Consider the following 27,940-nt stretch of genomic DNA (forward strand, 5'->3'; position numbering starts at 1 on the left):
GGGTCAAGGCAGATTGAAAAGTTCTCGGCCTGATAGTGACCCGACAATTTATGCTTTCACAGAAGTTTTGTTTTTCAACATAATCTTCTGTAATATCAATACATTTCATACAGCGTTGTTCCTGTGTCATTATTCCCTCTCTGTGTTATTCATCTGCAAGTGCTGCAAAGTATCCATCTACAGTGACAATGGTTTCTCGATTGGAGTAAAAGTGCTGACCAGTGAGGAATGTCTTCAGTTTTGAGACTAGATGGAAGTCGTAGGGAGCCAAATCTACCGAATAAGATTGATGTTCCAGCACTTCGTAGTGCAAATCGCTCAGTAGCACCATTGCCGAGAACCTTTTGTGAGCAGGTGCATTGTCCTGGTGGAAGATCATTCTTTTCTTCTTTAATCCAGGTCTACTTTCGCAGATGCTTGCATCCAGTTTTGTTAGAAGTTGAGAGCAGGATTCTCCAGTTATGGTTTTACCTTTTTCTTTTCCTTTCGCATCCCAAAACAGTGATGCCATCATCAGTCCCACCGAGGACACTGTCCTTACCTTCTTTGGAGCTGAAGAACCGACTTCTGTCCTCTGTATAAACTTCTGTTTGGATTCAGGTGTATAGTGGTGAAACCATGTTTCGTCCACTGCCACATATCAATGCAAAAAGTCACTTATGTTTTTCTTGATGTGCACCAAGCTCTTTTTGAAAAAGTGTTATGTGAATGTGTTTGTCATCCACAATTGGCGCACATGGCACACATCTTCGGCAAAGCTTTCTCATGTTCAGTTCCTGGTGCAAGATGTGACCAACACGTTCCTTTAATAACCCTAGAGCATTAGCAATTTCAAGCACTTGTTGGGCGTCCTTCATGTATATCTTCTTGGACACTTTCACGGCTGTGTTTAAACTCAACTCCCTATTTTTCAGGTGGAAATTGAAGGTGAAGAGCCACCAAACACATGTACAAGCTGCAAATGAATTTTGGTCGATGTTAAACCTTCTTTCAGGAAAAATTTAATCATTGCACAATACTCAGTTTTTTCGTTTTCAACACCAAACACGCCACAACTGCTTCAAATGACTGGATAACATTTATACCAACTTAAGGGGGAAAAAAGGCAGGCAACTAGTGTGCGATATCTGGGCAAGGCCAAGAAACTTTTCAGACAGCTCTTGTGTATAGGTCCACTCACAATATCACCTGTGAGCATGCTAGTTTGTTGCTGTACCAACACATACAGCTTCCATTTGACTGTGTGCCGCTCTTGCACAGAGCACATCATCTACTGACACACATTTACATTGGCATCTACATCAAGACCTGGTTCTTCGGTATTAGCTCATATCAGAGGCCCACATCCACCATGGTAACACTTCTAGTTTAAATTTATGTTCTGTCCTTTGTTCATTTCTTTGCACTTTCCACAGTCTGTTTCTTCAAATATTGAATTAATTTCCAAATATTTTTATGGCTTAATAATTTGATATTCATATGAGTACCAATGTTCAGCATGTATTAACCTAATTGATTTATATCGCATGAGCATAATATGGTTTTCTTAGACAACTTTCTCGACACTATCATGATCGCAGATCAACCTACATCTACAACAAAAATCCCGTGTTTAAAAGATCATAATATGAATTGAAAATTTCCTTAAAAATTTTTCTAAAACCTTCAGTGCACATGTTCAAAGTGAACACTCTTCTCTGTTGGTTAAACCATTTGCACGGACGTTGACAATTCAGAGGGCATTTACTGTCGTTTATATCCTTGTCATACCAGGCCCCCTTGTATCAAGCTTCCTTTACTGATTAAAAGGACTTCTAACCCAGTGGATAAAGATTTTAATTGGAAAAATATCCAATACACTGTAGATTAGTTTTGAAGCCTGATCAAATTGTCTTGTTCAAGTTAGAATTCGTCACAGTCCTTCTGTTCCATGAGCCTGTCATGCCTACTGCACTGAGGTGATAAAATTCAAGGGGTACCTCCTAATATCATGTTGGTTCTCCTTTCTCCCAGTTTAGTGCAGCAACTTGACTTGGCATGGACTGGACAGGCCATTGGAAGTGCCCTGGTGAAATATTAAGCCACGCTAACTAGCCATCCATAATTACGAATATGTTGATGGTGCAGGATTTTGTGCACGAACTAACTTCTCGATTATGTCTCATAAATGTTCGATGGTATTCATGTTGGACAGCTACCTGACTTTCCACAAACCAGAACCAGTTGACCTGCTTCCGTAGTAAAATATGTAAGGATGTGGTGGTGTGGTGTGTTGGGGCTTATGGGCGCTCAACATTGAGGTCATCAGCGCCCTGACACACATTAAAAGGAACAAATGTGGACAGACCTAAGAAAACTAAAGCACACACTCAAAGAAAGCAGGAAAAGAAGGAAAATGCTACATAAGAAAGTAAAACCTAAGGAAAGGGGAAACATAGCAACAAGAATGTCACAGGAAATTGTTATTGGCTGGCCACTTACATAAAATATGGGCAAGCTTGTCACACAGTGAGCAAATTAAAAACCTCTCCCTAAAATCTTTGTAAGGAATGCTTTCAGTTGTGTCTTTGTCTTATGCACCTGAAAAATTTTTATTGTACTGATTTTACTTTCCTCTGGTAATATCCCTTGTGGTATCACAACATGTCCCAAAAATTTTTAATTTTTTGTCATTAAATCAGTAAAGCAGAAAGGTGGAAGGAGTATATAGAGGGTCTATACAAGGGCCATGTTCTTGAGGACAATATTATGGAAATGGAAGAGGAGGTGGAAGAAGATGAAATGGGAGATATGATACTGTGTGAAGAGTTTGACAGAGCACTGAAAGACCTAAGTCGAAACAAGGCCCCAGGAGTAGACAACATTCCATTAGAACTACTGACAGCCTTGGGAGAGCCAATCCTGACAAAACTCTACCATCTGGTGAGCAAGATGTATGAGGCAGGCAAAATACCCTCAGACTTCAAGAAGAATATAATAATACCAATCCCAAAGAAAGCAGGTGCTGACAGATGTGAAAATTACCGAACTATCAGTTTAATAAGTTGCGGCTGCAAAATACTAACATGAATTCTTTACAGATGAATTGGATAACTGGTAGAAGCTGACCTCGGTGAAGATCAGTTTGGATTCCGTAGAAATGTTGGAACATGTGAGTCAATACTGACCCTACGACTTATCTTAGAGAATAGATTAAGGAAAGGCAAGCCTATGTTTCTAGCATTTGTAGACTTAGAGAACGCTTTTGACAATGTTGATTGGAATACTCTCTTTCATATTCTGAAGGTGTCAGGGGTAAAATACAGGGAGTGAAAGGCTATTTACAATTTGTACTGAAACAAGATGGCAGTTATGAGAGTCGAGGGGCATGAAAGGGAAACAGTGGTTGGGAAGGAAGTGAGACAGGGTTGTAGCCTATCCCCGTTGTTATTCAATCTGTATACTGAGCAAGCAGTAAAGGAAACAAAAGAAAAATTTGGAGTAGGAATTAAAATCCATAGAGAAGAAATAAAAACTTTGAGGTTCGCCGATGACATTGTAATTCTTTCAGAGACAGCAAAGGACCTGGAAGAGCAGTTGAACGGAATGGACAGTGTCTTGAAAGGAGGATATAAGATGAACATCAACAAAAGCAAAACTAGGATAATGGAATATAGTCGAATTAAATCGGGTGATGCAGCAGGAATTAAATTAGAAAATAAGACACTTAAAGTAGTAAATGTGTTTTGCTATTTGGGGTGCAAAATAACTCACAATGGTCGAAGTAGAGAAGATATAAAATGTAGGCTGGCAATGGCGAGGAAAGCGTTTCTGAAGAAGAGAAATTTGTTAACATCGAGTATAAATTTAAGTGTCAGGAAGTCTTTTCTGAAAGTATTTGTATGGAGTGTAGCCATATATTGAAGTGAAACGTGGACGATAAATAGTTTAGACAAGAAGAAGAGTGTTGAAGATTATGAGGTATTGAACAGAATTGGGGAGAAGAGAAATTTGTGGCACAACTTGTCTAGAAGAAGGGATCAATTGGTAGGACATATTCTGAGGCATCAAGGGATCACCAATTTAGTATTGGAGGGCAGCATGTAGGGTAAAAATCATAGAGGGAGACCAAGAGATGAATGCACTAAACAGATTCAGAAGGATGTAGGTTGCAGTAGGTACTGGGAGATGAAGAAGCTTGCACAGGATATAAGTAGCATGGAGAGCTGCATCAAACCAGTCCCTGGACTGAAGACCACAACAACAACAAATTTTTATTTTTGTAGTTTTGCCATCACTCCATAATCTTAAGTTTTTGAAGATTTGACATATCAAATATTTTTCTCCTCCCACGTGGAAGTCACTATTAATAGATCATCAATGTATAAGGTAAGCCTGTGTAATAACTCCTGGCCAAGGACAGTATCTAGTGCAGCAGTAGAAACACCAACAATTACGTTCAAACAAACAGCAGAACTTTGAGTTGATAACTCCTTCCTACAAAAATGAAAGCCATATATTTGCATGAATCCTCATCAATTGGAACTGTCAATACAGTGTGCACAAGTCAATAGCAGTTAAATACTTCACGCTATGGACTCTCTGAATCTGCACTTCTGTGTTCTGTGAGCAAGTTTTCACTTGTACATTAATTTCGTTGATAGCCCTCACATCTGTTACCAGCCGAATACTACCACCTACTTTTGCCACTTCTAAATAACAGATTACAATACTGGCTCATCGAAGATTTTATCGTGTACCAGTTAAAATTCTTCTGATATCTTTAGTTACAGCAGAGCTTTTAGCCCAAGGAATGGAGTGCGACAGATAGCAAAATGATTCATGTGGCTTTACGTTTAGATGACATGTATATGCTTTGATTATACACAGTTTCTCTTCAAAAACTGTGATATAATTTAATAAAACACTTGGCGAGTCTCCTCACTGCTCTTCACTTGAATAAGTTGACTGCAACTTCTTTTGTTTTATTTGTTCTCTTAAATCACTGATATTTTCAACCTCCAGTTGCTGCAAGCGTAGTTCACAATTCTCTTTCGCTATGTATTATACTTGTGTGTGTTGCTAATATTTGCCTTAGCCAACCGCAGTTTTAATCAGGTCCATGACTACCTCTGTGCCATCAATTATTAGCATACAAATACCTGTTGAGAGGTCAGTCACAGCTTGTCTCTCACAGAGAAAATCAGTTCCCATCATGCAGTCCATCACTAAAGAATTTGCCTTTAGAGAACATGCCTATTGTTACTCAGTTTCCTAATTTTAAGAGGGAACATGCCTAGTGTTGCTTGATTTCCTAATTTTAACAGTAGGTGAACTTTCCATTTTATATTTCAGGACCTGGTGCCAACAGCTCCCAGTACACAACAGTTACTCAATGGCAAGATGCATATGTCAAGTTTCTCACAAATCCTACTATACAGTTCAGTCAATATTTTATTTGCTGCAGCTCCTATATCTATTACAATTGGAATGAGGATATCTCTACATAAGCCCTGAGTGCTGACTGCCACACTGTCTTACGTGTATTCTTACATTGATTGTCATTACCATCCAAGTCTTCTCTTATATTGAGTCCTTTATAATACCAGGTAAGTTGGATTTCTTTTATTTCACCCAAATTAACCTCACAGTCAGGACTCAACGCAGTCGAGTTTATTTTCCTACTGTGATGTTGACAGTTGGTTCATATTGTCTGTCCCCATTCTCTCAACATTCATGTCATTCCATTCTTGATCACATTATAATCCCCTGATGTGTGCTGCCACTGTCTATTGCTGGCATGGTTTAAAATACTCTGGATTGAAACTTTTCATTATGTGGAAATGACTTGGCATCTTCGCCTATCAAGTCTGTTGAATGTAAAAGTGACAGAAGTTCTTTGATATTAGAGTCTGCTACATTTATTAACTTTTCCCCAATGGGAATAGGTTCTTTTGCTTTTAATATGTGTACATCATCACACTGCAATAGTGGGTGGTCCCAGTATCTAGTTTTGTTCAATACTTCTCAAAGATTTTCGGTAAACTTCCTTGATGGGACTGGAAATTTTATAGATTAAACACTTCCTTTCTTATAGTCCGTGAGACGAGTGATTGGTACTGACAGTTCCGGCGGGCAGACGGCGCTGTTGCCGAACGTGGCTCACAGCACGCGGCGCCCTGTCTGCTACATGCATTCTCTAGCAGCAGAAATAAAAGCGAGACAAAATACAAGTCGTATTGGTACGCGTGAATTTATTTAAAGTTGATGCTTGAAATATATTAACTCGAAAACTGATAAGAGCTATTTAGTACAAGTATCTAAGATGCTGAAACATAATTAAGTTATTTGTTAAACTTCACAACTGAAATGAAAACTATTTTCGCAAGTTGTTGGACATTAGCAGTTTTGGTTTCCATTGTTAAGTATTAGCATTATTAATTTGTTCTACTACAAGCTACAGAATAATTGGTCAGTGTATTAAGAGTTATAATCTGAAGAAAGTACTCACAATATGATGATCTGGTTGTAGATCGATAGCAAACTCCCTCCTTACATTCCTGAATACGTTGTAGTTACTGTAATGGAAAAACACCACTCACATCACTGTCAGAATCTGATTTGACATTGTCTTCCTCAGCACTACTCGAACTATCACTGCTCTCTCCCAGATGTATAATTAAATTTTCGATGCATTCTTCCACAACCCCTTTGGTTTTGGCCGCCTCTCTGATGGCACTTGCAGTGCTGTTTACAATTTTAGCCCACGTCTCGCTTGTCACTTTATTGATAGCTGCTGGAAGGAGAGTTTCCACTTCAGAGATCGTGCATTTTTTATTGTTTGCAGCAATGTAATTTTTTATCTGCGCCCGCACTCCTTCAATTGCATTGAAGTGACAGTGGTATGGAGGAACCCGAACGATTTCATGCCCGTGCCTTTTAGCAATCTCGTCAATTACATATGTTGGAAATTGGGGTTTCTTTTGTGCCACAATTTCGAGCAGTTCCGCCTTCCTTAAATCTTCTCTGAAATCTACTTTTCGCCGTTTCAACCACTGAATGATATCGTCTTTTTTGTTGCCAAAGTTGGTGCCTTATCATGAACAATGGAATGATAAGGCGCATTGTCCATAACAATCACTGATGGACTTGTCAGATTCATCATAAGCGATGTCTCGAACCATTCTTGAAATACTACACTGTTCATTTCTTCATGGTAATCTCCCGTCTTTTTTGACCGAAACATTTTCAAGCAGTTTGGCACAAAACCTTTCGATGTTCCTGCATGTAAGACAATAATACGCCCTCCTTTGCCAACAGGCACTGCCATTGTCCCCTCGGGCGTTCCATCATTCCAGCCTCTATGTAAAGAATGGCTGGCATTGACCCAAGTTTCATCTAACCACACTATACTTTCGAATTCCACACCCATGATCCTGCGCAGAAATCTGCACCGCCATGCAACTACATCTGTTCTTTCCATTAATATTTTGCGTCCGTTAAACAGTGAATAGCTGAAGCCTATGTCTTTCAACACTGTACGCAATGAAAATTTGCTCCCTTTAAAAAGATCGTCTTTCTGAAACGACACCTGTAATTTAGATATAGTGGGATGTTCGCTTCTCTTATAATAGCTGTATATATGACGACGAATGGCGTCTTTCTGAAAATCGTCCAAAGCTGTCACCTGCTTATTTCTCGGTCGCTTCTTTCCTGGTGTGTGCAGCTTTGTTGTGCCACTCTCGTCACAATCTACACTATACTGTTCTTTCCCTATCTTTACAACAGTGTTCTTACTTATTTTCAATGCTGCTGCAGTCCTCTTCACAACCTGAACAACAGGAATTAAGGGCCCACCTTTGTCCTTTTCTTTCTCAAAGTAATCCCTCACAGAGCACACGAATTCACGGGCCTGGGTGTGTAGCACACTTTTCTTCCTCCGTTTCACTTCTTTTGTTGGGCTGGTACTACCCGCCGCACTAGACATTGTTTACAACGAAACATAAACAAAGAAACACTAAAAACAACAAAAACGAAATAAACTGCGAATTCAACTTCAGACAAACGACGAACGACCGCACCGCCTGCACGCGAGACACTGGTAAGTTTCATAAGCGCGCGTGACCGGGTTTCAGAACAGCAATGTGGCCCTTGCTACCCGCTCAAAGTCAGGCCGTCATTGGCTGCCTGCCTGCGGTCGCTAGGCAACGGAAAGACGCTACCGAGCTGTCAATACCAAAGACTCGTCTCCCAGACTATAGTCTCTCTTGTATACCAGTCACCAATGTTTTGCTAAGAAAGCCTTTTCGAATTCATCACAAGTCTGGCAGCATTCACTTGTTTCTGTTGCCCATAAAGCTGCATTGTCCAGTAGAAAGCCAATTGGAAATTCTGTCTCCTGAGCCTTGGACCATGACCTAAGCTTAACACCCTGAAATTCTTCTGCGAAGACAATTGGATGAAACATCCTTTTGTTAGGGTTGAAAATTTGAAATTGTCTATGCCTATCGAGGTTTTCCTCCATCATTAAACTCTTAAAGCATGGCACAGACTTCATATCACATGGCTTATCATGCTATACAGAAGCTAGCACTTCGTGTTGTGCATGATGAATTTTACTTCATGTTGGATCCTGAACAAAGGTTTTTTCAGAACCCTGTATCACTGTTTTATTATCGTTGATTACATCCTTCACATTACATAATTCCCTTTTTATTTCATTTAATTGTCTGTCTACTGCACTACACCATAGTGGCACATCATGTTTTAGTCCACAGCTCGTGGTCGTGCGGTAGCGTTCTCGCTTCCCGCGCCCGGGTTCCCGGGTTCGATTCCCGGCGGGGTCAGGGATTTTCTCTGCCTCGTGATGACTGGGTGTTGTGTGATGTCCTTAGGTTAGTTAGGTTTAAGTAGTTCTAAGTTGGCTCTAGACTGTGACTAACACTGCAAGAGGTACACTACGCCCCTCAGTTAAATCTGGAGAAATTTTGTTCATTGCTTCTTTGACCTTCGCATATGCCTTTGGAAACACCATTCCTCCTTGCCTGCAACCCAACAAGTAAATTCCTTGTTTAGCGATTTCCTGTTAGGCTCTTTCTGCTCATTCTGTAGCCTGTCTTGTTCAGCAGCCAAATTGTTGACTCTTTCCGATACCTCCTGAATGGTTCCCATTAAGTCAGACTATGCTTCTGTTACACTGCCTGCATAATCTGATAATGTCTGTACCCTTTCAGGTATGTTAGCATGTATTAACTTCAACACAGCTTTTTTGTTAGCTAGCTCTTTAGCCACCGTGTCATTTTTTGCTGGCAATTCTAAAAGCTTAGCCTGAATTACATCTTGTTTAGTAGCCATGTCATCCTGCTTTTTTGATAATTCAGATGCCATTGCCTCCTGTGTTTTCTATAACTCAGATGCATCCTGTTTGTTGGCTGTGTCATCCTCTTTTTTTTTTCAATAATTCTGGTCCTTTGCTTCCCTTTTTTTTTTTTTACTTCTAATGCCATTGCATCTTGTTTAGTGGCTGTGGCATCCTGTTTGTAAGCTCCCATAGTAGTTCTAACACTAGGGATGTGTGGACATTACCTTTTCCAGTTTGTAAATAATACTTGTAAGGGATGAGTAGGTTGTACTGTTTGCTGTACAGTCTGTTCCTCTACAATATGGACACATCCATAGTTCCTGCACTTCTCTCCATAATGTTCATCTGAGCAAATGAGCAAGTGTCCTTACCATCAGGCAAATTTAAAATTTTTCACAATTACATTGTAACATTTCACTCTTCAAAAACATTATTCTACTTCTTCCTTCTATATATCCATTTTTAACAGAAACAGTCTCACAATGCATATTGTGATTGTTGAAATTGTGAGTCATCTAATTTCAAGCAAAATTTAAAAAAATATACACTCTCTGGTCAAAAAATTGCTTAACAGCTAATTAAAACTATCATACTAGATTGTGAGCAATTCTAATTAAAACTTGAAACCCAGCATCAGAAAAGTATAAATGTAAACTTGCCCATGCTGCTGTTCTTGTGAAACGATCTCGTTGACTCTGCACACTAAAAGTTAAGTTCCCCTCCTTTAGGTTTCTCTCACCACTCAGCCTCAGTTATATCAGTACATGAAACAAAAAGTTACACAAATTTTGATTCCCTGGCGGATGTAGTTGGAGCTTTACTGTAGTCCATAGTTTGATCAACAAGGCACTGGTCCACTAGAATTGGAACTGCTGCTTCCAGGTGACACGGATGGTAAAGGTCTGTCAGTAACAACTTGCAAGAAATCTATTTCAATGAAGATATTGCAATCATAGGGCAAAATTCCACATTTCTTGAATGCTACCATGATGTTTGAAGGAGTAAGATTTTTCAGATGAGTACTCTCTCAACTGGCAGCAATTTCATAGATCATCACTGGTTTTCTTGGGTGTTGCATTAACCAAACATAAATTGCAACATCATATGTAAGATTAAAAGGTTTAAACATTCTGACATCCAATGGCTGAAGCCTGTTCATCGAATGTGAAGGAACAGCCAAGGTTGTGACGCCACTATGTTTTGCCAGGTTTCAGACATACTAGCAAGATGGCTCTCAGGGTTGTCATAAATTAATAAGAAGAATTTTCCTTTGAACTTGGTGATTGTTTTATGAATTGTTTCATTGCTTCTTAAAAAGTTCCACATTCATCCAATTACAGGTTGAAGCTAGACCCAGGCTTGCAGGAGGTGCTTCACTCATCGTGTGCTCTGTAAAACACAGTCTTGAAAAGACTAGGAGTGGTGGAACACTGTTCTTGCAGCACTCAATACACAGCAAGTTGTTACAAATGCCCCTTTTTCAGCACTTGTCACTTTTGGATACTTGCTTTATTCCTCATTCAGCAATAATCTTGGTATGTTCCTTCAGTTTTGTTGTTGTGCTGGTTTCATCCAGATTAAAGATCCATGTTTCATCAGCAAAACTGGGGCTTCTCTTAATAACGTCTTCTAGGTTACCAGAAAACATTTTTACATTGTAATTGTTGAATGCAGTTGCCCTTGACAGTCTGCATCCTTCTGGTGTTATATTGACAGTGTTGGATGCCTTTTAAGAAATCCCCGTATCCATTTTACTCAAGCACCTTTTTTGGCATTCCAGGTCTTGGGTATTTTCTAATTAATCTTTACAGCTGGTTCATAGGCTGGTTTTCTACACTCCTGGAAATTGAAATAAGAACACCGTGAATTCATTGTCCCAGGAAGGGGAAACTTTATTGACACATTCCTGGGGTCAGATACATCACATGATCACACTGACAGAACCACAGGCACATAGACACAGGCAACAGAGCATGCACAATGTCAGCACTAGTACAGTGTATATCCACCTTTCGCAGCAATGCAGGCTGCTATTCTCCCATGGAGACGATCGTAGAGATGCTGGATGTAGTCCTGTGGAACGGCTTGCCATGCCATTTCCACCTGGCGCCTCAGTTGGACCAGCGTTCGTGCTGGACGTGCAGACCGCATGAGACGGCGCTTCATCCAGTCCCAAACATGCTCAATGGGGGACAGATCCGGAGATCTTGCTGGCCATGGTAGTTGACTTACACCTTCTAGAGCACGTTGGGTGGCACGGGATACATGCGGACGTGCATTGTCCTGTTGGAACAGCAAGTTCCCTTGCCGGTCTAGGAATGGTAGAACGATGGGTTCGATGACGGTTTGGATGTACCGTGCACTATTCAGTGTCCCCTCGACGATCACCAGTGGTGTACGGCCAGTGTAGGAGATCGCTCCCCACACCATGATGCCGGGTGTTGGCCCTGTGTGCCTCGGTCGTATGCAGTCCTGATTGTGGCGCTCACCTGCACGGCGCCAAACACGCATACGACCATCATTGGCACCAAGGCAGAAGCGACTCTCATCGCTGAAGACGACACGTCTCCATTCATCCCTCCATTCACGCCTGTCGCGACACCACTGGAGGCGGGCTGCACGATGTTGGGGCGTGAGCGGAAGACGGCCTAACGGTGTGCGGGTCCGTAGCCCAGCTTCATGGAGACGGTTGCGAATGGTCCTCGCCGATACCCCAGGAGCAACAGTGTCCCTAATTTGCTGGGAAGTGGCGGTGCGGTCCCCTACGGCACTGCGTAGGATCCTACGGTCTTGGCGTGCATCCGTGCGTCGCTGCGGTCCGGTCCCAGGTCGACGGGCACGTGCACCTTCCGCCGACCACTGGCGACAACATCGATGTACTGTGGAGACCTCACGCCCCACGTGTTGAGCAATTCGGCGGTACGTCCACCCGGCCTCCCGCATGCCCACTATACGCCCTCGCTCAAAGTCCGTCAACTGCACATACGGTTCATGTCCACGCTGTCGCGGCATGCTACCAGTGTTAAAGACTGCGATGGAGATCCGTATGCCACGGCAAACTGGCTGACACTGACGGCGGCGGTGCACAAATGCTGCGCAGCTAGCGCCATTCGACGGCCAACACCGCGGTTCCTGGTGTGTCCGCTGTGCCGTGCGTGTGATCATTGCTTGTACAGCCCTCTCGCAGTGTCCGGAGCAAGTATGGTGGGTCTGACACACCGGTGTCAATGTGTTCTTTTTTCCATTTCCAGGAGTGTATGTTCTACAAATGGCAGCCCATAGAATATTTTTGTACATGTAATTAATTTTGACACCAAGACTGATTTTCCTTCATCACTCAAGATTTGTCTGATACATTAATTTGGAGTCATGCAAGTTCTTCATGGGTGATTCCTTACATTTCTTTACATATTGTGCCAATGTCTGAAATGGCAGCTGTAATTCCTTCCCCACAGATCAAATACTACACCCTCTTACTACCAAGTCAACAGCTTGCCTCATACACCCAGATGTAAATGTCCCTATCTGGATTTTCATTTTATGATCCCTTGGTATAATTCTAAAATGTAAAGTAAATCCAATCAAAACTATCAAACAATGGAAAATCTAGGATGTGTGTGCAGTCATGTGTGTGTGTGTGTGTGTGTGTGTGTGTGTGTGTGTGTGCGTGTGCGTGTGTGCGCGCACGCGTTTTCGCGCTCGTATGTGTGCCTATTGTTGACAAAGGCTATTGGCCGAAAGCTTTAAGTTTGAAAATCTTTTTGTTGTGCCTATCTGCAACTCGGCATTTCCGCTATATGGTGAGTAGCAACTTTCCTAAAATTCATAAGGAGCAATTTGAATTTTTCTCAGCATCAGCAGGAATTGCCATTTATTGTGCAATGCTTCCCTTACACAGGATAATGTATTGTGCAGTATATTGAGCATTTATCAGCATTAGTAAACTCTGCAAACTTCAATATATTTTAAAAACCATCATTACTGCTCTGACAGTGTCAATATTATTGCACCTACTCAATATTGTGTCAGGGCCCGTTAAGCCATACCAGACTGGCAATATATTTTGTAAATCCCAGCCTTCTGAGTTAACAAATTATTTGGATCTGTCAGGTACTTTTCATCACAGCTCCTGTGTATTGAGGGGAAAATGAATAGTACCTTTTACATCATGGAGGTTTTAGAATGTGAAATACTACCCCTCCTTCATACAGCTCTCCATGCCAGATTTCAGTAAGATCATTCCCAGCCATGTGTCGTGAAGAATGTACAGGTCTTCTTCAATAGACGCTACTTCTCTGGCCAGCATGTTTGTCTGATACATCATTTATCAAAGGTATTTGACATTTGGGTGTTCATCTTCAGGTTTCTCAAAGTACACCAGCAACCACTATTAATGTTTTATGGGCTCACATACAAACAGCGTGGCAAGTGTTTTTCCAGGAGCATATCCATTCCCCCTTTGACTTCAAACTACGATGTTTAGAGGTTCTGGCTGCTCCGCAAGTGAAATTAACACAATACTGCACTGTCAAAGTCAGGGATGTTGTACAGTTCTGTAATCGTAATCATTTTTGTATAGTCTTGTGCTGAGTCTGTGATTTAAAGTCTTGTTTACTCTTTGTGTCATTGCAATTTTGCAGATGTCAGTTTACACACATATATATGGCTATATGCTGGCTTTTTACAAGTGTGTTACTGTCTACTTGGATGGCTTGGTGGCTTAGTAGTTTAAGTGACAGACTAGAAATCCAAGGTTCAGGATTAAATTGTCAGTCAGTGCTAGTGGTTTTTTGTGCCACCTACCGTTTCTTTCACTTCTAGCAATGATTTTTTTGTGAAAAAATGTCAATTTGCACCATATTTTGGAGTCCATATTAAACTATAGACCCCTCCACCTATAATTGGGTGGATAAGTTGTTCAAAAGTAAGAGGAAAGGAGGACTACCACCTAAGTTTGAAGACAATTTTACACATTTTGATTTTTAATTAACCACTTACAAGTATTTTTGTCGATGAACTCAGGTGTGGTGTATAAGTTATTGTTGTTGTAAATAAGCATAAATCTGCTCTTGAACACATTTCTGTTGTCTCTGTTGGATATTTTAGTTCACTTGGCCTAATAGTGCTTTATAACACTTTGGTAAGCTGACTAGCTTTTCGATTGAACTACAGCAGTCGCGAGAAACGTATGGGATGTTAACTGTGCTGTTTTTTTTATGTAGCTAGTATCACAACTGTTCAAATAGATGGCTGCTAACTGTACTTATGTGAACTCTACCAATACGCATTACAGATTACGAGTTGCGGCTAGAAAAAAACCGGACTGATGCTGGAAAAAACATTTATTTACAATTATTTACAATTTCATGTTATCTCCTTCAATGTACTCTCCTCCTCGGTCTCTACACCGCTCCATACGAATTTTCCACTGTTCATAGCAATGCTGCAGATCATTTTCGGTAAGTCCATACATTACTTCCTTCGCTTTTTCTTTTACTGCTTCAACAGTCTCAAATCTAGTTCCTTTCAAAGCTGACTTGACTTTAGGGAAAAGAAAAAAGTCACAGGGGGCCAAATCAGGTGTGTAGGGTGGATGATCTAAGATGGGAATGTTGTGTTTTGCTAAAAACGTCTTCACTGACAACGCACTGTGAGCTGGGGCATTGTCTTGGTGAAGGATCCATGACTTTTTTCTCCACAAATCGTTCTGTTTTCTCCGTACTCGCTCACGTAGGGTAACCAGGACGCTAATGTAGTAATGATTATTCACTGTTTGTCCCTCTGGTACCCAATCAATGTGCACAATCCCTTTGATGTCAAAAAAAACAATCATCATTGCCTTGAATTTCGATTTTGACATTCGTGCTTTTTTTTGTCGTGGAGAACCAGGAGTTTTCCAATGCATCGATTGGCATTTAGTTTCGGGATCGTAAGTAAAAAACCACGATTCATCGCAAGTAATAACATTTTGTAAGAAGGTGGGATCACTTTCAATGTTTTCCAGGATGTCAGAACAAATCATTCTTCGGCGTTCCTTCTGTTCAATTGTGAGACACTTTGGAACCATTTTTGAACACACTTTGTTCATGTTGAAACTTTCATGAAGAATCTGCCTAACACTTCCCTTGTCAACTCCTGTTAACTCAGACACTGCTCTGATTGTTAAACGGCGATCTTGTCGAACAAGTTTACCGATTTTTTCAATGTTTGCATCAGGTTTTGCTGACAATGGTCTGCCAGTGCGAGTGTCATCACTGGTGTCTTCGCGGCCATCTTTAAATCGTTTAAACCACTCAAACACTTGTGTTCGCGATAAACAATCATCGCCGTAACATTACAAACGTTTCACTTGCAGATTTTCCTAGTTTGAAACAAAATTTGATGTTAACACGCTGTTCTTTCTGTACACTCAACATTTTCCGATGCACAGACAAAACGTCAACTACTTAAAACAGACGCCACGGGCAGACTGAGTGCAGGAGGCAGATGAAACTCGAGCAGTAGGCGGAGCGAGAGTCACGTGACAGGCCACGCAACTTTCAGCCTTATTACATTCGTTTTATTGTTTCACCAGTACTAGTCCGGTTTTTTTCTAGCCACACCTCGTATATTATCTATAGTCACCCCCCCCCCCCCCCCCCAAAAAAAAAAAAAAAGGAAAAGGAAAAGGAAGAAGAATTATGTTGGTCCCAAAGTTATCAATAACTCTTATGCCTAAAGCAACTGAATTCAAAGAGAACTGATGAAGCTAACATAAGCTACATGCAGATGAGTAACAGTAGTTGCTCATGTGAAGGACAACCATTTCTTGAATGCCAAACCCTTAGTGTCCAAAAGCATGGGTTTGGATAGCTAAACAAGAATCTGAAAAATAAGTCACTTCAGTCTGACAAAATAAACGGAGTAACATAATATTAAAATAAGAAAAAGAAAAGGAAGAGGCAGATAGGCAAAGGCAAACATCCACTGGTATCTTGCTGAAAATTGGCATTATGAGATCATGGCTGTTTGGAGAGACTGGTGAATTTACTGAAAATAAATTATGATGTTTAATTAAAATAGATCTGGTACTCAAGAAACAATATTATTTTGTTAAATAGCAGTACCAGTATGTATTTCATTTTACATTTTTCACAGTGAGTTGACAATGAAATGTTGAAAGTTTTCCAGTATGGTCAAAGAATTTTGGAGTAGCCTTTCCCTACAACAAGAACAGATCTTAGGAAAAAAGCATATTTTATACCAGGTCTAATGACTAAGTGTAACAATATATTGTGCTTTTGAAGTCATCAAATAATGGTTTTGTTGAAGACCCTTTGTCATTTTTGGATAACAAATGTCTGACATCAGAATATTTGCTATTGCATGGAATAGAAAGCAAAAATTAATACCTTTTTATTCTACTTTTGGAAACAAATGAAGCCTGTTTTTATTTATTATTCTGTATGATATGAAATAGTTTAACACCCAATGTCATTACTTCAGAAATAACACAATATTTTCAATGAAAATGCTGTGTGAAAGAAAATAATTTGTTCCAATGAAAACACAGTTTACTGTTACAGTTGCTCATAAGCCCTGGAAGGAAATAATCATTTTCCCCAAATCTGATCTTTCTCTAGCCCAAGACCCATACAACATGTATTGAGCATTGTGGTGAATACCAATATTTAATTGTTAACTCAGTGTAAAAGATATCTGTTGTGACAGTGCCACGACATTTAACAGTGCCGCCACGACAGTAGGCGCAAACGGTGATAGAGGCGCTCCGCAACTCGGCTGAGCACGGGAGCGCCACTTAGCTACGAACGGCGCCGGCCGCATGTCACGGCACAGCAGTCGAATGAGAGATACTGAGTTGTTATCATGTAACCAGCTATTGTTTCTAAGTGAGTGTGTTTGAATATCCACGGAATTATTGGTGATTAAAGGTTATAACACTTTTAGGCGACGAGGTCGGATATTTTCACTGCATTGTGGATTTGTGTGTTCGTGACGGGGCAGACATGGAACAGCTTATGCAAGGGCTCATTGAACAACAAACACAGCTGACGGCTGCTATTCAGGCACAACAAACACAGCTGACGGCTGCTATTCAGGCGTTATCGACGTCGCTTACTCATCGTCTGTCTTCCTCTTCTCCGCCTCCATTCCCTCCTTACGCGAGGCCGCTGAAGACTGGGAGGATTATGAGAAGCGTTTGCAGCAACACTTCTTGGCTTTCGGCGTTGTCGACGCTCCTATGTGTAAGTGGTTATTTCTATCTTGGATTTCCCCACGGATCTATCAGCTGCTATCTCAATTAGCCCCTCTGCGGGAACCTGCCTCCCTGTGCTTCCAAGAAATGTGTGACTTATTGTCTAACTATTACCGCAAAAACACCCACGTCGTTGCCGCCCGCGTGGCTTTCTACCGGTGTCGTAAACAGCCCCATCAATCTTACTGGGCTTGGGCGGCGGAACTACACGGTCTGAGTAGGAAATGTCAGTTTGTCACGGACACTCATCATGAGTCTTATGCTGATTCAATGGTTAGGGATGCTATTCTACGGCTTGCTCCTGATAAAGAAGTTCGGCAACGTGCCCTACAACTGCCAAACCCGTCGTTGTCGGAAGTTCTAAGCATCGCTCAATCCTTTGAAGTGTCTCACGCTGCTGGCGCGCAAATAGACACGTGGTGTGATGTAGGCGCTGTACAGTCAACTTTCGACACGGACAATTTGCCTGTTTCACAGGAGAACGAAGATGTGGCGGCAGTTCACTTGTGTAAACGACGTCGCGTTGGGCCACAACGCTCGCAGCGAAAACAGCAACCACAGAAGCAGGTTCCTTCCGCACTTCCTTCTTGTCCACATTGTTTCGTAAAGCATGACAGGGCCGCGTGTCCAAAACGTTGGGCCATGTGTAATTCATGTAGGAAAAAAGGCCACATTGCTTCTGTGTGTCAGTCCCCTAAGGTTCCTGTCGACGAGGACGAGGCATCAGACATGGATGTTAACTGTGTGCTTTCTCAAACAAATAAGTTGTTTGTTACTGTTCGTGTTCTGGATAAAGACATTCGCATACAAGTGGACACTGGCTCTGCAGTAACTCTCATTAATTCTCGCACGTATTTGGAGTTGGGCTCCCCTCCCTTGTCTCCAGTTACGTGAAATCTGAGAACTTATAATAAACAGAAAATTCCTATCATTGGCCAGTTTGATGCTTCCACTGCCTACAAGTCTGTTGTTAGGCCCCTCACGTTTTATGTGGTGGATCATGCGGGCACTGAAAACCTGTTCGGTTATGATGCTTTCCAGTTGTTCGGGTTCTCCATTGATGATGATGTGCACCTCATATCTGAGGATATTCCATATCAACAGCTGGATGGATTGTGTTCTGAATTTTCGTCTGTGTTCTCTGCTGGTCTGGGTCGTGCCAAGGATTTTGAAGCCCACATTACTCTTAAACCTACAGCTCGCCCTAAGTTTTTCTGGGCACGCCCTATGCCGGTGGCGTTGTGTGCACCTGTCAAGGCTGAGATAGACAGGTTAACAGCTTCAGGGATTCTCCTTCCTGTTACCTCCAGCGAATGGGCATCGCCAATCGTGGTGGTTTCTAAACCAAACGGGAGTCTGCGATTGTGTGGTGATTTTAAAGCCACCGTCAACGCTCAGAGCCTCATTGACACTTATCCTCTTCCCCGTCCTGAGGAGTTATTTACCAAGCTCGCTGGGGGCCAGTTCTTTTCCAAACTTGACTTATCGGAGGCGTACCATCAGTTGCTGTTGGATGCTTCTTCCAAGGAATTTCTCGTCATCAACACTCCTTGTAGGTTGTATCAGTACCAGCAGTTACCATTTGGCATCGCTAGCGCGCCGGCCATTTTTCAGCGGTTTTTGGAACAGCTCACGGCTTCCGTTCCCGGATGCATCAACTATCTGGATGACATTGTTGTCACGGGGGCCTCCACTGAGGAGCACCTTCGCAATTTGCGTTCACTGTTTCGGGTTTTGCATTCAGCTGGGTTGAAGTGCAATCTGGACAAGTCACAGTTCTTCCAACCCTCCATTGTTTATCTTGGTTTCCACTTGTCCCGTGAGGGTATACGTCCTCTACGTCAGCACGTTGTGGCCATTAACGCTCTACCCCAGCCGTCTACGGTCACAGGCATTTCTAGGCAAGATTGCTTATTATCACAAATTCGTTCCATCCGCGGCTGCGGTAGGTCATCCTCTGTATCAGCTGTTACGCAAAAACATCCCTTTCTGTTGGTCCGACGAGTGTGAGCAGGCTTTTGTCCACCTGAAGGCTCACTTGCAGTCGGCGCCTTGTCTTGCCACATTCCGTCCGGGTCAGCACTTGGTTCTGGCGACTGACACGTCACTGTATGGCCTAGGGGCTGTTCTCGTCCATCGGTATGAGGATGGGTCGGAACGACCCATCGCCTATGCTTCCAAGACCCTCAACGATGCGCAACGGCGTTACTCTCAAATCGAAAAGGATGCACTTGCTATCATTTATGCTATAAAAAAATTCAGCGTTTTTTTGTATGGTTCTAAGTTTCACCTCATCACCGACCACAAGCCGCTGGTCTCTCTGTTCAGCCCATCGGCGTCGCTTCCGGATAAGGCAACTCACCGCCTACAACGTTGGGCCTTATAATTGTCTCGTTTTCACTATGAGATTCACTATTGCCCCACGGCCCAGCACGCCAACGCTGATGCATTGTCGCGATTGCCGATGGGCCCCGACCCGGTTTTCGATCGTGATGAACTACTCTGTTTCCACATTGATGAGGAAGAACGTCGTGCGGTCGAGGGTTTACCACTTACAGGTTCGCGGGTCGCGTCTGCTCCCGTGCGGGACCCGGTCCTGCGTCAGGTGATAGGTTTTGTTCAACGGGATTGGCCGGACAGGACCAAGGGCCGGGCATCGGATCCCCTTCGCAACTACCATGCCTTGCGCCTTCGTCTGCCTGTTCGTGATGGTGTTGTTCTTCTGGCCACGGATGGTGCATCTCCACGGGTCGTGGTGCCAGCCTCTCTTCGCAAAGATGTTCTCAAACTGTTGCATGAAGGCCATTGGGGGATTTCTCGGACTAAGTCCCTGGCCCGCAGGCACATTTATTGGCCCGGTATTGATTCGGACATCGCCCACATGGTTGCTGCGTGTGGTCAGTGTGCTCAACAACTGGCTGCACCTCGTACAATGCCCTCTCCGTGGCCTGATCTGGCGCAGCCATGGGAACGGGTGCACACTGACTTTGCCGGCCCCTTCCTCAGTACTTATTAGCTACTGTTGATTGACGCCTTCTCGAAGTTTCCGTTTGTTGTTCGATGTCCGTCGCCCACCACTGCGGTGACGACGCTGGCTTTGTCCAAAATCTTTGCGCTAGAAGGTCTTCCATCCACGATCGTCACGGACAATAGCCCTCAGTTCTCTTCGCAGGCCTTCCGTGATTTTTGTACTGGAAAAGGGTATTCATCATGTTACAGCTCCGCCCTTCCATCTGCAATCGAATGGGGAGGTCGAGCGCCTTGTCCGCACTTTCAAAAGCCAGATTAAAAAATTCCTTGGTGATTTTTCCACAGATGACGCTCTGCTGCAATTTCTGAGTTCTTATCGCTTCACGCCTCTGGGTGATCGCAGCCCTGCTGAACTCTTGCATGGCCGCCAACCGCGCACTCTATTGCACCTGCTTCACCCTGTCAGGCCGACGTGTGGGCACGAGGGTATGGATCTCGCCCTAAATGGATTCCAGGGGTGGTCAAGGCTCTTCGCGGCCGCCGGCTTTGTGAAATACGTTCGGACGACGGCATGGTTGTTTGCCATTACGACCAGATGCGCCCACGAGTGGTGGCCACGCTGGTGCCACCACCCCTTCCTTCACCTCCACCAGCCCGAGAAGCCAGTCCTGTCACTGCTGCCGATCTACCATATGAGTTGATGCAGCCGACGTCGCTACCGCTTCTGAGTACGCCGGAACCGGCCCCAGTCACGACGCCGCCTTCTCCGGGACCCATCTCGCTGGAGCACACCCCCAGGTCCACGACACCTATGGATGCTGCTCCGGAGTTTCCACCCATCATCTCGTCCAGGAGGCACATTCCACGCACGAGCTTCCGTCCTGGACATTTTCGACCATACTCTCGTGTCTCCCCGCAGGATCTTCTCGGGGCCTCACAAGAGGCCATGGATGTCTCCGCACTGTCCATGTCTCCAAGGAAGTGAGTGTTTTTTTTTTTTTTTTTTTTTTTTTTTTCAAGGGGGGAAAAGTGTTGTGACAGTGCCACGACATTTAACAGTGCCGCCACGACAGTACGCGCAAACGGTGATAGAGGCGCTCCGCAACTCGGCTGAGCACGGGAGCGCCACTTAGCTACGAACGGCGCCGGCCGCATGTCACGGCACGGCAGTCGAATGAGAGATACTGAGTTGTTGTTATGTAACCAGCTATTGATTCTAAGTGAGTATGTTTGAATATCCGCGCAATTATTGGTGATTAAAGGTTATAGCAATATCAAACAAAATGTTCCTGCTATCTTAAATATGAACCTATAGTTTAAAAACAATGCTGAAGAGTCAGAGAAACTCGTACCCCTGCCTAATATCATGTAGGGCCCCCGCGAGTATCCGGAAGTGCCGCAACATGGGAATGGACTCTACTAAGGTCTGAAGTAGTACTGGGCGGAATTGACACCATGAATCCTGTTGGGCTGTCCATAAATCCGTAAGAGTATGAGAGGGTGGAGATCTCTTCTGAACAGCACGTTGCAAGGCATCCCACATATAATCAATAATATTCATGTCTGTGGAGTTTGGTAGGCAGTGGAAGTGTTTAAAGTCAGAAGAGGGTACCTGGAGCCAATCTGTTGCAATATTGGACATGTGGGGTGTCACACTGCCCTGCTGGAATTGCCCATGTCTGTTGGAATGCACAATGGACATGAATGGGTCCAGGTGATCAGACAGGATGCTTACGTACATGTCACCTGTCAGAGTTGTATCTAGACGTATCAGTGGTCCCATATCACTCCAACTGCACACACCCACGCTATTACTGTGTCTCCAGCAGCTTGAACAGTCCCCTGCTGACATGCAGGATCCATGGATGCATGAGGTTAACTCCATACCCATACACGTCCATCTGCACGATACAATTCGAAATGAGACTTGTCCAACCAGGCAACATGTTTCCAGTCATCAACAGACCAATGTCAGTGTTGACAGGCCCAGGTGAGCCGTAAAGCTTTGTGTCATGCAGTCATGAAGGGTACACGAGTGAGCCTTTGGCTCTGAAAGCCCATATTGGTGATGTTTCGTTGAATGGTTCACATGCTGACACTTGTTGTTGGCCCAGCATTGAAATCTGCAGCAATTTGCAGAAGGATTGCACTTCTGTCACATTGAATGATTCACTTCAGTCATCGTTGGTCCCGTTCTTGCAGGATATTTTTCCAGCCACAGCAGTGTCAGAATTTTGACGTTTTACCGGATTCCTGATATTCACGGTACACTCGTGAAATAGTCATACGGGAAAATCCCTCCCTACTTCATCACTACCTCAGAGTTGCTGTATCCCATCCACATAAGCCGACTATAACACCACGTTCAAACTCACTTAAATGTTGATAACCTGTCATTGTAGCAACACTAACAACTGCACCTGACATTCGTTTTATATAGAGGTTGCGGACCACAGCGCCATATTATGCCTGTTTTCATATCGAATATGCATGCCTATACCAGTTTCTTTGTCGCTTCAGTGTTATGAATAATGTGACTATTTAACAATGTCGTATAATGACATTATTTGTTATGTTGTGAGACCAAAGAAGCATCGCCTTTGGTCCCCCAACATAATGTGACAATATCCTTGGATGATACATACAAAGCAGTGGACCCAGATAAGTACAAATTTTTTAATAATGGGTAGTCACAGATTTATTTTCGGTAAAACTCTGTTTGCACCCATTTGGTTTCAATATGTATTTTTTTTTACAAGAAATCAGTGATTTTCTTGTAGTTTTATTAACTTTCTTTTTCCTATTCTCTTATTGCACTGATTTCATACAAGCAACTGGCACATGCATAGCAGTTCACGACATGACTTACAGTAGCAGTGGATTATCACAAAACTGCCTACAGTTTTATACTTTTTACAGCATTCCAAAGCCCCCAGTGTACTCTTTGAAGCAGGTTGGCTGATATTGTGTCCAATGAGTTAATAACCTATATAGCCCTCAAGACTCTATGAGTGTCACTGTAGTACACTACCTCAGTGTTATCATTCAAAACTGGAAATGTTGAGAGTAATTAATAAGTTCCTGAAGTGGCAGAAATTCAAAGAGAACTTTTTTTCATGTCCTTTGCCATTTGATCTGTATTTATTACGAATATATTTTCAGGATGAACCATTTAGTATGCATGATTGCAATCAGCGCCATGTCTTGCTGTATGGAGTGGGAAGAGTCCGTGATGAAGCCAGGCATTTGGTGAAACGCATGACAAAGGAGATCTGTAAGCTATTTAGCAAGAAGTTCAGCATTGATGTAGCTGAAGGTAAACTCACAAATTTGACTCAAGTAATTTTTAACTATCAGTTTAAGATGTATGCTAGCTTCTTCATATAATACTATATGTAATAAAATCAGCCACAATTTGTGGAAGGTATTAGTCAAAAGTTCTTGACCTAGGTTTCAGCCCATATAAATGGGCCTTCTTCAGAAGTCTTATTACATTTTATATGCGGACCATGATGTGCTGCCAATAGGCTTAGTCATAATTAAAATTTACAGTCATAAAAACAGCCATCTATCATACGTAAAATAATACACATATTAGATGTGGCGTGTGTGACCAGTAATGGATAAACGTGCAACTATCAGTATGACTAAGCCTTTTGGCAGTACATCCTGGTCAGCATGTAAAACATAATAAGACGTCAGAAGAAGGCTCATTTATATGGGCTGAAACCTAGGTCCAGAGTTTTTGACTACTACCTTCCACAACTGGTGGCTATATTTTTATTACATATGCACAGTTGCTGCTGCAGCCATGCTTAAGATTCATATAATACTGTTACATAACAGAAATACGTTGTGGGCAAATGTAAAATTTGCTCAAAGTTCTCTACCCAGCAGCAAGCAAAGGCAAGCAGTCCCCAGAGTGCTCCTCCAGGGCATCAAACACTCCCCTGCTTCGATGGGGTTGAACTCTGTCTTTCATGAACCACATCTTGACGAAATCAGGGTCACTATGGACATTATTCAGGTAGTGAAGGGAGACGAAAATTTAATAGTCATGGGCGACTGGAATTCGTCAGTAGGAAAAGGGAGAGAAGGAAACATAGTAGGTGAATATGGATTGGGGGGAAGGAATGAAAGAGGAAGCCGCCTTGTAGAATTTTGCACAAAGCATAACTTAATCATAGCTAACACTTGGTTCAAGAATCATGAAAGGAGGCTGTATACATGGAAGAAGCCTGGAGATACTGACAGGTTTCAGATAGATTATATAATGGTAAGACAGAGATTTAGGAACCAGGTTTTAAATTGTAAGACATTTCCAGGGGCAGATGTGGATTCTGACCACAATCTATTGGTTATGAACTGCAGATTGAAACTGAAGAAACTGCAAAAAGGTGGGAATTTAAGGAGATGGGATCTGGATAAACTGAAAGAACCGGAGGTTGTAGAGAGTTTCAGGGAGAGCATAAGGGGACAATTGACAGGAATGGGGGAAAGAAATACAGTAGAAGAAGAATGGGTAGCTCTGAGGGATGAAGTGGTGAAGGCAGCAGACGATCAAGTAGGTAAAAAGACGAGGGCTAATAGAAATCCTTGGGTAACAGAAGAAATATTGAATTTAATTGATGAAAGGAGAAAATATAAAAATGCAGTAAATGAAGCAGGCAAAAAGGAATACAAACGTCTCAAAAATGAAATCGACAGGAAGTGCAAAATGGCTAAGCAGGGATGGCTAGAGGACAAATGTAAGGATGTAGAGGCTTGTCTCACTAGGGGTAAGATAGATACTGCCTACAGGAAAATTAAAGAGACCTTTGGAGAGAAGAGAACCACTTGTATGAATATCAAGAGCTCAGATGGAAACCCAGTTCTAAGCAAAGAAGGGAAGGCAGAAAGGTGGAAGGAGTATATAGAGGGTTTATACAAGGGAGATGTACTTGAGGAAAATATTATGGAAATGGAAGAGGATGTAGATGAAGATGAAATTGGAGATAAGATACTGCGTGAAGAGTTTGACAGAGCACTGAAAGACCTGAGTCGAAACAAGGCCCCGGGAGTAGACAACATTCCATTAGAACTACTGATGGCCTCGGGAGAGCCAGTCCTGACAAAACTCTACCATCTGGTGAGCAAGATGTATGAGACAGGCGAAATACCCTCAGACTTCAAGAAGAATATAATAATTCCAATCCCAAAGAAAGCAGGTGTTGACAGATGTGAAAATTACCGAACTATCAGTTTAATAAGTCACAGCTGCAAAATACTAACGCGAATTCTTTACAGACGAATGGAAAAACTGGTAGAAGCCGACCTCGGGGATGATCAGTTTGGATTCCGTAGAAATGTTGGAACATGCGAGGCAATACTGACCTTACGACTTATCTTGGAAGAAAGATTAAGAAAAGTCAAACCTACGTTTCTAGCATTTGTAGACTTAGAGAAAGCTTTTGACAATGTTGACTGGAATACTCTCTTTCAAATTCTGAAGGTGTCAGGGGTAAAATACAGGGAGCGAAAGGCTATTTACAATTTGTACAGAAACCAGATGGCAGTTATAAGAGTCGAGGGGCATGAAAGGGAAGCAGTGGTTGGGAAGGGAGTGAGACAGGGTTGTAGCCTCTCCCCGATGTTATTCAATCTGTATATTGAGCAAGCAGTAAAGGAAACAAAAGAAAAATTCGGAGTAGGTATTAAAATTCATGGAGAAGAAGTAAAAACTTTGAGGTTCGCCGATGACATTGTAATTCTGTCAGAGACAGCAAAGGACTTGGAAGAGCAGTTGAACGGAATGGACAGTGTCTTGAAAGGAGGATATAAGATGAACATCAACAAAAGCAAAACGAGGATAATGGAATGTAGTCAAATTAAGTCGGGTGATGCTGAGGGAACTAGATTAGGAAATGAGACACTTAAAGTAGTAAAGGAGTTTTGCTATTTAGGGAGTAAAATAACCGATGATGGTCGAAGTAGAGAGGATATAAAATGTAGACTGGCAATGGCAAGGAAAGCGTTTCTGAAGAAGAGAAATTTGTTAACATCGAGTATAGATTTAGGTGTCAGGAAGTCGTTTCTGAAAGTATTTGTATGGAGTGTAGCCATGTATGGAAGTGAAACATGGACGATAACCAGTTTGGACAAGAAGAGAATAGAAGCTTTCGAAATGTGGTGCTACAGAAGAATGCTGAAGATAAGGTGGGTAGATCACGTAACTAATGAGGAGGTATTGAATAGGATTGGGGAGAAGAGAAGTTTGTGGCACAACTTGACTAGAAGAAGGGATCGGTTGGTAGGACATGTTTTGAGGCATCAAGGGATCACAAATTTAGCATTGGAGGGCAGCGTGGAGGGTAAAAATCGTAGAGGGAGACCAAGAGATGAATACACTAAGCAGATTCAGAAGGATGTAGGTTGCAGTAGGTACTGGGAGATGAAGAAGCTTGCACAGGATAGAGTAGCATGGAGAGCTGCATCAAACCAGTCTCAGGACTGAAGACCACAACAACAACAACATGGACAATCGGGATGAAATCATCTTCCAAAACCTTCACTTACCATTTGGTACTCACTGTGCCATAAGGAATGTTGCATTGATTATTCTGTGACTGGAATTATGTTGAGACTGGAACTGGGGAAAGGCAAAGGCAAAGGTCCTGAGTTTGAGTCTTGGTCTGGCACACAGTTTTAATCTGCCAGGAAGTTTCATATCAGTGCACACTTTGCTGCAGAGTGAAAATTTCATTCTGGAAACATCCCCCAGGCTGTGGCAAAGCCATGTCTCCACAATATCCTTTCTTCCAGGAGTGCTAGTTCTGCAAGGTTCGCAGGAGAGAGCTTCTGTGAAGTTTGGAAGGTAGGAGACAAGGTACTGGCGGAATTAAAGCTGTGAGGATGGGTCGTGAGTCGTTCTGGGTAGCTTAGATGGTAGAGCACTTGCCTGCGAAAGGCAAAGCTTCTGAGTTCGAGACTCGGTCCAGCACACAGTTTCAATCTGCAGAGTGAAACTTTCATTCTGTTAATGTTATAAATTCCTGTTTTGCTAATCTTGTATCATTAGTCCACTGCGTGCTGATCAGCCCACACCACTATACTCCATGCTCTGTCATCCCAACAACAGTAGCAGTCTCAACCCAGACCCCTAAAAATTGATGTCAGAAGTGTTTACATTTGCACCCACTACTGTAGCAGAACCACATCTACAACATAATCACCACCACCTTCTGGACCTCCATGCTGACACTGTGCTGTGCAATGAATGAGCAGTTTTCTGTTGGCCTTTCTGATTGTGTTATTGTTAGTGGCCATGTTGAATTGTACGGACATTAATTCCACTCCCAGAGTGTCATTTGTTAAACTGCGGGAACCAGCAGACT

General features: G+C 42.7%; 1 protein-coding gene across 1 annotated transcript in view; it reads left to right on the plus strand.

The window, feature by feature from the left end:
• LOC126237131 (mediator of RNA polymerase II transcription subunit 12) overlaps positions 1–27,940 on the plus strand; it is a 400,411-nt gene that overhangs the window by 112,652 nt on the left and 259,819 nt on the right. The window contains exon 15 of the mRNA XM_049946952.1: positions 23,730–23,883. Within this exon, the coding sequence (XP_049802909.1) occupies positions 23,730–23,883 (154 nt within the window). The remainder of the gene's footprint in view (positions 1–23,729; positions 23,884–27,940) is intronic.

Source organism: Schistocerca nitens, chromosome 2 (assembly GCF_023898315.1).
Source record: "Schistocerca nitens isolate TAMUIC-IGC-003100 chromosome 2, iqSchNite1.1, whole genome shotgun sequence".
Taxonomy (NCBI): domain Eukaryota; kingdom Metazoa; phylum Arthropoda; class Insecta; order Orthoptera; family Acrididae; genus Schistocerca; species Schistocerca nitens.